Source organism: Nicotiana tabacum, chromosome 1 (genome assembly GCF_000715075.1).
Source record: "Nicotiana tabacum cultivar K326 chromosome 1, ASM71507v2, whole genome shotgun sequence".
Lineage (NCBI taxonomy): Eukaryota > Viridiplantae > Streptophyta > Magnoliopsida > Solanales > Solanaceae > Nicotiana > Nicotiana tabacum.
The window spans coordinates 12844362-12856648 of NC_134080.1; the positions used below are offsets into that span (position 1 = coordinate 12844362).

Below are 12287 nucleotides of genomic sequence, written 5' to 3' on the forward strand. Positions count from 1 at the left end.
CACCCGTGCCTCTTGGCTATTTATTGTGTTTTGACCGTTTGACCAGTCCACGTGTCATGCCACAACACCTACAATGTAAATTCAGTTTTTTTCCAATACAGATAGTCCCCCCACTTTCCATTTATTTATCAAGTAAATAATTGGGAAGTGGATTTTCATAAAAAGGGAATTTTTGCCGTAATTAATATTATGACAAATACTGACGCTTCAATTGTCCCTTCCATTTAATGCTTTACATACGTGTCACCTTCTGATTGATTCTACAATTCTACCCCCTTTTTTTGAGACTTCTTCATTCACACTATTCACGAAATGATAGTTGCCTTTATTATAGGCTTTCCTTCATTGCACTTCTAAGTTTGATGGTTGTCATTATAAGCATTTTTAACCCTCTTTCGTTTACCTTCTTCTTCATAGATCTTCAACAAGCAATTTCTTATTTACTTGTATTTTCTCTCCTTTTTAGTACATCCTTCTTCAACAATGTCATCTCCAAACCCTAACCCTAGAAAAGTTCCAATTCTTGATCACTTCCCCAATGCCCCTACAAGACATAGGATAGGCAGAGGAGGTAGGCTTCGGAGCTTGGGCCTAGGGTCCGCTCGTGATGATTTATCTGGTCCTGCTTCTTCTTCTCCTAATATCGGGAGTTCTATTCCGAAGACCCCTTCTTCTAAAGGTAAAGAAATCCTTGATTCTTCTCAAGAACCTTTAGTCGATGAAATTGTTCCTAGGGATTTGTCTTTTGGGAGTGATAGAACATCTCTTCAAAGGCAAATTGCAAATTTAGAAAAAGCTGACACTTATCCTTCATTAGTAACCGAGCTTACAATCCCTACCATCAGAAGGGATTGTAACTGGAGCAATAGCCTACGAATGTCAATTTCTTCCCCAAATCAAAGAATTTCTTCCTTTAGAAATGGTTATTCTTTCGTTTATACTTACCCATTTACTTTGGGTTTTAATCCTCCGGTTGACCCAGTCATTATTAACTTTTGTCGTTTCTTTAAAATCTGTTTGGCCCAAGTCGGTCCCCTAGTGTGGAGAGCAGTGGCTTGTCTGAGATACTTATCTGCCAAAGCCAATGTCGACTTCACCCTTTCTCACCTTATTCATTTATACCATCCCAATTTAATGCGCCATGGGGTTTTTACCTTAACTGCAAGAAGCAAAAAGGTTTTGGTAAACCCTGAAGATGACAGGGATCGTAGATGGTACACCCGTTACGTTGCTGTACATACGGTGGACTTTCTTGGTGAAACAAATATTCCCTTCCCTAAGAAGTGGAATTTTACACGTAAGTTTCCTTTTATTTACCGCACCTATTTTTGAGAATTCTGATTCTTTTTCTCACTTCGTCTCTTTTTGTTTTTTTGTAGCAACCATGCGAGATGTGGAACTTATTCCTGACTTCCGTGGTTGGGTAGATTCAATTTTGAAGATTGCTCCTAAGGATCAAAGAACTTGGAAATCAATTTCTTCTTTACATGGCTGGAAGGTGAAAACACATGGTATGTCCCTTTTTACACATTTTTTTTACATGCCAAGCACCTTTTTTTCAATGTTGATTATGTATCCTTCTTTTGATCAGGATTTGGTGTTAGAGGAATGACAGCTGAAGTAGCTATGGCCATTCGCATGTCTGCTAATGCTTCACTTGATTTGAACAAAGCTCGAGCTTCGCTTCCCAAAAGGAAAGCTATAGGAGAAAGTTCTGAGAATGAGGAAGAGGAAGATACCTCTTTAATTGCCAAGCCAAGAGTTAGGAGACGAGTCATTAATAGTGATGAAATTGAGGATACCCCTGATCAAACTTCGTCCACCGAGCCTGTTTTGATTCATTCTGACGAGGACACCGTGCCAAAAGATACTAATGAATTAACTCAGCGTCTTTTTGATAGTGGTTTTGAGAGTGGCGAGCTCGGCCCTGTTTTTGATGAAGCTCCTATCTCCTCATTCGTTCCTATTTCCTCCATTCCTTTGCCAGTTTCAACTGCACCTGCTTCCGTTCCTGTGTCAGTTTCTTCATCTTCTCCTTCCATCCCTTCTTTGACTATTACGGCTCCTGCTGTTGTGTTTTCCTTTTCTACTACTCCTCCTTCCATGGCTCTTCCTCCCTTCGTTCAGCATACAGAGGCGGGTTCTAGCAGTAGAACCATGGCTATGAGAAGTGTTACTCTTGAAGTTCCTGCCAACCATAGCCTTTTGAGAAAGACTGGTAAAGCTGATGTTTGGCTCGAGCCTCTAATCGGTGATATTGAGAAGAAGAAGATGGAGAGCCACAACTGCCTGACTCTGATGAATGACATAGTTCATTCTACTTTGAAGGTATTTTTCCTTTACCAACAAGTTTTTTATTTTCGATCTACAAATCCTCATTTCTATGAGTTGTCTCTGTAGGCTAACCTTATTGGTACCGAATTGATGGGAAGAATTTCCCTTCTGGAAAGAAAAACCCATGAGTCTGAAAAATCCATCCATGAGGCCGAGGATATAGCCAGGGGAGCCCAGCTTGAAGCAGCTAATTGGAAAGAACAGTTTGAGAATGCTCAGGGGACCATAGAGGAGTTGCAAGAAAGTAGAAATCTCCTGGAGCAGCAAAAGCGTGGTTTGACTTCTGAACTAGCGACTGCCAAGGCTTCTTCAAGCCAATTTAAAAGAGATAAAGAGCTTTTGGAGTGCTCAATGTCAGAACAATTATCAAAGGCTAGTGAAGAAGTCAGGGAGCTTAAGGCACTTTTAGCCAAGAAAGAAGAATATGCAGGAGAATTAGTGCAAAGCTTGACTCAAGCTCAAGCTGACTTACATACCTCCTCTGACGAGATTCGAGCTTTGAAGAACTCTCTTGCCTCCCTTGAAGCTTCCCTTGATTCCCATTTAGATGAACATCAAATATTGAAGAATGATCTTGCTATGTGGGAAAGGGAGTATGGACTTCTGGAGGAGAACTTCAATATAGAGGTGAGTTGGGCTTTCCTGAAATCTCGCCGTGATGCTCTTATGGAAGCTGCTTAGGAAAGCTTTGATTTGCAATCTGAATTAGCCATATTCTTAGACACTATCGAGAAAAGTCAACAACCTGTTGATACTCCTTCTCCTGCACTTGAAGCTCCTGGAACGGAAGAGCTTTTAAATGAAGAAGTAGCTACTGCAACAATTGCGGTTGCAACTACGGCTCCCGAGGGTGAAACTTCTATGACACATTCCATGGAAGCTGAAGCTCCTGTGATTCTTGCTCCCCTTGGTGATTTCAATATTCCAAACCCAATTAAAATTGCTCTTGAAAATAAAATTGCAACTTCTGATGTTCCAACCCCTTCAGTGACTAGCTGAAAATGAAATTGCTGTTTTTGTTTTTATTAATTGGTGGTGTTATCCCTTGGCAACTTTATGGGATCTTTTGACGAAGTCCCCAGTTATCATAATGGGGATTTGTAAAAAATAAATATTTTGCTGACTAAGTTTGTACTTAGTCTTTTATATTAAGAAGTTTTTATTGGTACTTCCGTATATTTTATTCTTGCCCATTTATCTAGGACTTATAGAATAGCTTAGCATTTTTATTCTTTTAAAATGCTTTATAATTCTTCTCATGGATTATCAACATGAGGCTTATAAAAGAGGCCCTTTTATTTTATCGACACTTAATGAAGAAGACGTCTCAACTTCATAATAGTGTTTATAATACGATGAAAGAAATAGGAATACACACGTTTTGTATGAAACAACTTTGGCAAGTTTCTATTCATGAATTTTAACAAGTGTTTGACTATTACATGTATTACAATACATCTACAACTTTCTCGTAACTGTATTTTTTATAACAGATTTGTACATAACATAGAATAAACAAGGTTTTTCTTCATAACCTATTTCAGTACATAGTCATGACCCTATCTTTATATATTAAGAAGGATTTGAGAGGTGACTTTGTTTATGAGTTTTGAAAGATGACTCTGTTGTTCTCATGAATGCTGAAGACTTCGTAACTTTTTCTCAACACTTGTCTCTTTGTGGCCGACTTTTGTTCGATATTCGTATCTGCACTTCTACACGTATCTGTGTACAATATGTAGTCCCCCAAGTGTTTGAGCGGTGAAGTATGAAGCCTCGAGCACTTGTTTATTTCTTTTACTTTGGCCACTTTTCCTGAAACAGAAAGATATACGGGACTCGGAGGTGCGATTATAGATGAAGACTGCCTAACTCGTGTGTATTTCCATCAGATTAATTGTAACCCTGGCTGGGAATTTAAGAATACTCCATTTTGACTTGCAGGTTGTGACTCATCATTTGACACGAGTTAGGGTGTTTTTCCTAGCATCTAAAATCGTTAGTAAAACATTAATAATCCAAGAGAGAAATTTTAACATGGTGATACCTGACCGTAGGTACTTTCTCAAAAGTAATATCTTTTTAATTGGACGGCATTCCAATGTGAGGGTAAAACTTTGCCATCCATTGTCTCCAACTGGTATGCTCCTTTTCCCGCAATGTCACGGACTTTGTACGGTCCTTCCCATGTTGGACTTAGCTTTCCTGAGTTAGTAGCCTTTGCAGATTGGAACACCTTTTTAAGCACGAAGTCCCCAATTTTGAAAAATCTGAGGTGTGCTTTCCTATTGTAATATCGTTCAATTACTTGCTTTTGTGCTGCCATCCTTATCAATGCAGCTTCTCTTCTTCCTTCAAGTAAATCAAGGTTGACCCGCATCTCTTCATCATTAGATTCCTACGTTTCCTGATCGTACCGTGTGCTTGGCTCACCTATTTCAACTGGAATTAAGGCTTCCGCACCATAAACCATTGAAAATGGTGTTTCTCCAGTGCCTGTTTTGGTCGTTGTACGATAAGCCCATAATACTCTAGGTAACACCTTAGGCCAATTACCTTTTGAATCCTGTAACCTCTTATTCAAGTTGTTGATAATGACTTTGTTAGTAGATTTCGCTTGTCCATTACCTACTAGATGGTATGGCGTAGACGTTATCTTTTTGATCTGCCAACTTCGAAGAAATTCTGTGATTTGAGCTCCAATAAATTGTGGCCCATTGTCACATACGATCTCCTTTGGTGCTCCAAAGCGGCATATTATATTTTGCCATATGAAGTCTTTAACTTCCTTCTCTCGTACCTGTTTAAATGCCCTTGCTTCTACCCATTTAGTGAAATAATCTATAAGTATAAGTAGAAACTTTACCTGACCTTTTGCTTGTGGAAGTGGACCTACGATATCCATTTCCCATTTCATAAAGGGCCACGGGGCTATAACAGGATGTAGTAACTCAGCTGGTTTGTGCATATTGTTGCCGTATCTTTGACATTTATCACATTTGGACACGAAACTGGTTGCTTCTTCTTCCATCTTAGGCCAAAAATATCCTGTGCGAATTAATGTTCTTACCAGTGACCGTCCCCCTGCGTGATTCCCACAATGTCCTTCGTGCACTTCTCTCATCACATATTCTGTTTGAGAGGGTCCGGGGCACCTTTCTAGTGGTCCACCGAACATCTTTCGGTAAAGATTTCCTTGATATAAACAATATCGAGCAGCTTTTTTGCGAAGCGCGTGAGCCTTTCCTTTGTCATTAGGCACGGTACCGTGCTGTAAAAAGGCAACAATTTAATTTCTCCAATCCCATGTTAAATGATTAAAATTTACCTCGTTTTTATCAGATTCGAGAACGGAATGAAATAAATGTATGACTGAAGCATTTGTATCATTTGCTACGTCTGCTACAGATGTGAGATTTTCTAAAACATCTGCCTCTACATTCTCATCTCTTGGGATCTGCACTACTTTCCAAGTTTGGAATTGCTTTATTAACTCACGTACCTTTGCGAGGTATTCTTGCATTCGCGTCTCTCTGGCTGTATAAGTCCCCAGCATTTGATTGACCACGAGTTGAGAATCACTCTTGATTATAATCTGTGTTATGCCGAGTTCTCGTGCCAATTCTAGACCTGCAATTACAGCCTCATACTCTGCTTCATTGTTAGTTATAGAGTGACATTTTATAGCCTGTCTAATAGTCTCACCCGTAGGTGGTACGAGGACTATCCCTAGGCCTGCCCCTTTTACATTAGATGAACCATCAGTGAATAAAACCCAAGTCCCCGGGTTTGCACCATTAAAAACTAGTAATTCTTTTTCTGCTTCTAAATGTATCCCCTGGCTAAAATCAGCCACGAAATCAGCTAGTACTTGAGATTTTATAGTGGTCCTGGGTTGATAAACAACTTCATATTCACTTAGTTCTATAGCCCATTTTGCTAATCTTCCTGAAAGTTCGTGTTTATGCAAAATATTTCGAAGCGGAAAAGCAGTAACTACATTAATGGGATGACATTGAAAATAAGGTCTTAATTTTCTAGATGCCATGATCAAAGCTAATGCTAATTTTTCTAGCTGTGGGTATCGTGTCTCAGCATCCAATAAGGACTTACTTACATAATAAATAGGAGATTGTTTACCTTGGTCCTCGCGGACTAAAACAGCACTCACCGCGACTTCAGATACGGCCAGATAGATGAGAAGTTTCTCCCCCACCTTTGGTTTTGCCAACAACGGTGGTTTTGACAAATAAGCTTTCAAATTTCTAAGGGCTTGTTGACAATCTTCATTCCATTCAAAGTGATCTTGCTTTTTTAGTGCAGAGAAAAACTTAAAACACCTTTCTGAGGATTTGGAAATAAACCTCCCCAAAGCTGCAATTCTTCCCGTTAATCTTTGTACTTCCTTTTTATTAGTAAGAATATCAGGGGTTTCTTCTATTGCTTTGATCTGAGAAGGATTCACTTCAATACCACGGTTAGAAACAAAAAAACCCCAAAACTTACCTGATGCAACTCCAAATGCACATTTTTCTGGGTTGAGTTTCATATTAAATTTTCGCAAAATTTCAAATGTAACAAATAGATGAGAAATATGATCATGAGATCGTTGGGTTTTGACGAGCATATCGTCTATATATACCTCCATTGTTTTCCCTAAATGTTTTTGGAACATTTTGGTGACCAACCTTTGATAGGTTGCCCCAGCATTTTTGAGACCAAAGGGCATTACTTTATAACAGTAAGTCCCCCTGTCTGTGATGAAAGAAGTTTTTTCTTCATCACCAGAATCCATTTTAATTTGATTATATCCCGAGTATGCATCTAAAAAACTTAAAAGTTCATGACCTGCGGTTGCATCAATTAGTTGGTCTATATGCGGTAAAGGAAATGAATCTTTTGGACAGGCTTTGTTTAGATCGGTATAATCCACACAAACACGCCACTTACCATTTTTCTTGGGTACGACCACTGTGTTAGCTAGCCAATTAGGATACTTTACCTCACGGATCGATCCGATTTTTAATAATTTCTGGACCTCATCCTGAATCACCTGGTTCTTGAAAGCACCTTGCTTTCTTTTCTTTTGCTTTATTGGTGTGAAAGAAGGGTCCTCATTGAGTTTGTGAGTCATAACATCCGGTGGTATCCCTGTCATATCAGTGTGGGACCAAGCAAAGCAGTCTAAGTTAGCTTTTAAAAATTCGATTATCATACCTCGCATGTTTAAGCTTAAATTGGCTCCCACATAAACCTTCCGTTCAGGACATTGTTTAAATAATATCACTGCCTCGAGCTCTTCAATTGTCGTTTTGATGCTTTCATTTTCTTCAGGTTCCTGAATTGTGTCAGGCCTTGAGTCCAAATCTGTCTTTTCTTGTTCAGCTGAAGTTTGATCTTTTTTACCTTCAACTGTTTCCTGTAATTGCTATTTTTCTTTATTTACGGTGCTCGTACTTGTTACAGCGTTGACACTTCTAGCCATCTGCTGATCCCTACGAATTTGGCAAATTCCCCATGGTGATGGGAATTTAATAACTTGATGTAGAGTTGATGGGACATCATCCATATCGTGTATCCATGGTCTCCGCATGATCATATTGTAGGCCATTTCCATATCAACTACCTGAAATTTAGTTTCTTTAACAACACCCGTAGAAAAATTTGTTAGAATTACCTCTCTTTTTGTTACCACACTTGAATTGTCGAACCCGGACAAGGTATGCGCCTTAGGTATAATTTTGTCTTCAGCTTGCATTTCACGTAATACCCTTAATAGTATAATATTTACGGAACTTCTTGGATCAATCAAAACTCGTTTTACATTAGTATCATGTACAAGTAAAGATATTACCAGTGCGTCATTATGTGGAGTTGTCACTCCTTCGGTATCTGCGTCATCGAATGAAATACTTTCATTTTCTAGGACCTGCCGCACCCGTTTCCCGTGTGTAATTGTTACCTTAGAAACCTTGTTGGAGGCTGTGTAGGTTATACCGTGAATATCTTCTCCCCCACTTATCACATTCACTGTCCTCTTGGGTGATGGAGGTTGTGGTGGCTCTTGCCTGTTTTTCATATAAGCTTGTTTTCCTTTCTCGCTAAATAACTCAGTGAGGTACCCTTGCTTCAATAGATGATCCACTTCACTCTGCAAGAATCTACATTCTGAAGTTTTGTGCCCGTGATCATTGTGGAATTCACACCAATGATCTGGATTGCGTCTATTTGGATTTGATCACATCTCTTTTGGCCACCGCACCTTATCTCCCATGCTTCTTAAAACAACTACGAGCTCGGAGGTAGAGACATTAAAATTATATCCGCCGAATCGTGCCTTTAAACTTCTGTCATCATCTCGTGATTCGTGTATGTTCCGATCATTCCTGAACTTTGAAGAAGAACCAGAGTCCCTGTTCCTCGATTTTTTATCATATTGCTGGCTATCTTGTTTCGACCGTGGGTCTTTTCCTGCAGGTCCCATATATGGATCGTACCTGTTTTTACTTGATCTTTTTTCGGTTTCTGATCTTCGGGGACCACCCTTTTCTTCATGATGAAACTTAGGTACGGTATCTTCTTCAATTCGCAGCTTCGTACTATACCTGTTGTAAACATCATTCCACGTGGTTGCAGGAAATTCTCGAAGGCTTTCTTTGAGTCGTCTCGTGGCTTCAGAACTTTTATCATTTAAATTACTTGCAAAGGCTATTGCAGCCCAGTTGTCAGGCACACGAGGTAGAGTCATTCTTTCACGCTGGAATCTATCAACAAAATTTCTAAGCAACTTCGAATCCCCTTGTTTGATTTTGAAAATATCTTCCATTCTTTTCTCAACCTTCTGTGCTCCCGAATGTGCTTTAATAAAAGAATCTGCAAGCTCAGCAAAAGAATTAATAGAATTTTCAGATAAAAGAGAATACCAGGTTAATGCACCCTTGGTGAGTGTTTCTCCAAATTTCTTGACCAGTACTGATTCAATTTCTTGTTTGGTCAAGTCGTTGCCTTTCACGCCTGTTGTAAATGCAGTCACGTGGTCCCGTGGGTCTGTAGTACCATCATATTTCGGGATGTCAGGAATTTTGAACTTTTTCGAAATTGGAAAGGGAGCAGCACTTGGCTTCCATGGTTGTTGTGAGTATTTGTCCATGTCTACTCCTTTTATTACAGGCGGAACTCCAGGGATTTGCTCAATACGCTCATTTTGTTCCTTAATCTGTTTCTGCAAGGTTAATACTAAATTTTGCAAATATGAATTATTTGAATTACCTGGTCCCCCTTCCTGTGGTTCACTGGGGATTGCTCCGTTTCCAGAATTATCAAGACCAGAACGGGGATTCTCCAATGTATTATTATTAGGAGTTGGTATGGGTGGTGCAACAGGCAATCGACTAACAAGTGCCTGAAGAGCTTTGCCGACCTGTGCATCAATTAGCTTTTGTAAAGCTTCAGTTGTAACTCCTTCAAAGTGTTCAGATTGTTCTTGTTGATCAGCACGAGATTCAGCAATAGGAGTGCCTTCACAAGATTGACGTGGTGAATCTGGAGGGGAGGGAACCACGTCACCTTGATTTTGATGGATTTGATTTTCATGGTTTCCCAATGTGTTATTACTGTTATTGTTGGTGTTGTTGTTTGACATGGTGACGACAATTGACAAGATATAGATTAAAAGAAAAGATTATCAGATTCCCGGTAACAGAACCAATTTGTTTAACCAAAAATCTGAGTCTTTGGTCAAAGCTAAAAAGAAATCCGGGTTACTGATAATCAGGAGACGAAAACAAAATACTTCTGAGAATGATGGTAAATCAGTAAATAGTTTTGTATTTCAGTAAGATCCCAATAATATTTCGTATCCTTACAGATGGTGAGTTCTTCTCCTTTTATAGCTAATCCTAGGAGAAGATGTAATGCCTTTGTCTTAATGAGGCAATTATGAGCAATAAATGACATTAAAAGAAACGTTACACAATCATTTCTTTTTAAAACAAATATTCTAACGTATTTGATATTTAATGTTATATTTAAACTCTTTTATGTCATCAGATTCGTATCTTCAACTTCTTCCGATCTTCGGTCTTTAGATGACTTGGATAAGTACGAGACTCGTACCTATTTTAATAACGGTCCGCACCAATGTTGCTTTCCTTTTCCCTTATTTGTTGTCACCCGTGCCTCTTGGCTATTTATTGTGTTTTGACCGTTTGACCAGTCCACGTGTCATGCCACGTCACCTACAATATAAATTCAGTTTTTTCCCAATACAAAACTATTATGTAGTAATGTGATAATAAATTTATCGTGTGTCATTTCCTTTAATTTACTGCAGTATATATTATACGATTTCTTCTTATCTTCTATCTCTAGCTCTTTGCCTTTTGTTAGATTCACTGTTTACCTTTTGTCAATCACAATGATAAAAATTTAATAATCTACATTTTTATTTATTCTAATAAAACTCTTAGATTTAGAATTCATGAAAGTTAGTAATACCAATATAATATTTGTGCGGCAACTCTTTCAATTTGAAGGCTTGTCCGTACCATTTTCTTTATAAAAATTAGATTATGCAAATAGAAGTTACTGCAAGATTGTACATTAGTTTTGCAACTCTAAGGGTGTGTTTGGTATAACGGAAAATGTTTTCCGAGAAAATATTTTTTTGGAAAATAAGTAGTAATCTTATTTATTTTTCGGTGTTTGGTACATAAATTAAGAAAAATCACTTCTCAAGAGTATTCATAAATAATTTAGATATAATAAACATGAAGCTATAAACTTTCAAACCAACAACCTTTCGAATTCACAAATTTTATTAACTTTCGAACTGCTAAACTTTATAGTTTCTAAACCCGTAACTTCCAAACACATAAACCTCCGTACTCATAACTTTGAAACTTGTAAAATTTTGAACCTCCAAACCGATAAATAAAAAAAAAAACTAAAACTGAAAAATATATTTAAAAAATATTTTTTCGGGGGGGGGGGGGAGGGGAGGACAGGGGCCCGGGGGTGGGGGTAGAAAAATGAGAAAAGCAAAAATTTGAAATTACAAAAAAAAAAAGTAAATTTCTTTTTGTGGGGGTTGGGGTGGGGGTGCAGAAAAAAAAAACAAGGTAATTCTTTTGGTGGGGGTGGGGTGAGGTGGGGTGGAGGGGTAATAGGGTAGGTGGTAAGAAAAACTGGAATTTAAAAAAAAAAGCCATTTTTGGAGAGAGGAGGTGAGGTGGGTTGGTGAGGGTGGGCAATATTGAGAAGGAGTTTTAGAAAATGTTTTCTCTTCTCTTGATAAGGAAAACATTTTCCTCCAATTGGAGGCAAGTGCGTTCATAAAAAAATATTTTCCAAAACATTTAAGCCAACCAAACATGGAAAAATTTAAAAATATTTTCCGGAAAATGTTTTCCTTCATACCAAACACACCCTGAGTTAGTTTTCAAATTAACTTTTACAATAAACTTATAATTCTCATATATAAATGAGTTTAATTAATTTAACATAGTGAATTTCAAATTTAATACTAATTTTGTTGTCGGTTTAGTTTATATTTACTATGAATTTATTCAATATGATCAGACCGATTTCTTAACTCAACAAGATCCCAAAGCTAACTATTTGTGTTGGATTTAATTTAAGAGCAATTAGTATTGAAGAATTATTGTATAAGTATAAAACATATCTAATAGTACATACATTTTACAAGTGTATGTATGTCATATTTAGATTTTTTAGATTTATCTGCCTAATCCTCTTTTATTAGAAATAGTATTTATAATATACTTTAACGTAATTTTGGTTGTTTATATTAGAGCATAACTAAAAGTTTGAAGATGGAGGAGGATAAATTTCCTTCAAAAAGAGCTCAACGTACCTACAATTCCCGTTCATTAACAGTAGTAAATATTGAGCCTAGTTATAAAATAAATAAATATATCCACCAATATGTACTA

General features: G+C 37.8%; 1 protein-coding gene across 1 annotated transcript; it reads left to right on the top strand.

Annotated features, from left to right (window-relative positions):
* The first annotated feature begins 1377 nt into the window (after window positions 1-1377).
* On the top strand, window positions 1378-3561 carry LOC142179422 (uncharacterized). Its single transcript, XM_075249382.1, has 3 exons — window positions 1378-1511; window positions 1592-2328; window positions 2401-3561. The coding sequence occupies exons 1-3, from the start codon at window positions 1385-1387 to the stop codon at window positions 3013-3015; spliced, it is 1479 nt and encodes a 492-aa protein (XP_075105483.1). The 5' UTR covers window positions 1378-1384; the 3' UTR covers window positions 3016-3561.
* Window positions 3562-12287: the final 8726 nt, after the last annotated feature.

Excerpts from the sequence above, each read along its gene's own strand:
- LOC142179422 (XM_075249382.1), top strand. The coding sequence starts at position 1,385 with ATGCGAGATGTGGAACTTATTCCTGACTTCCGTGGTTGGGTAGATTCA. Across the intron at positions 1,512-1,591 it reads CTGGAAGGTGAAAACACATG|GATTTGGTGTTAGAGGAATG; the intron begins GTATGTCCCTTT and ends TCTTTTGATCAG. Across the intron at positions 2,329-2,400 it reads TAGTTCATTCTACTTTGAAG|GCTAACCTTATTGGTACCGA; the intron begins GTATTTTTCCTT and ends TTGTCTCTGTAG.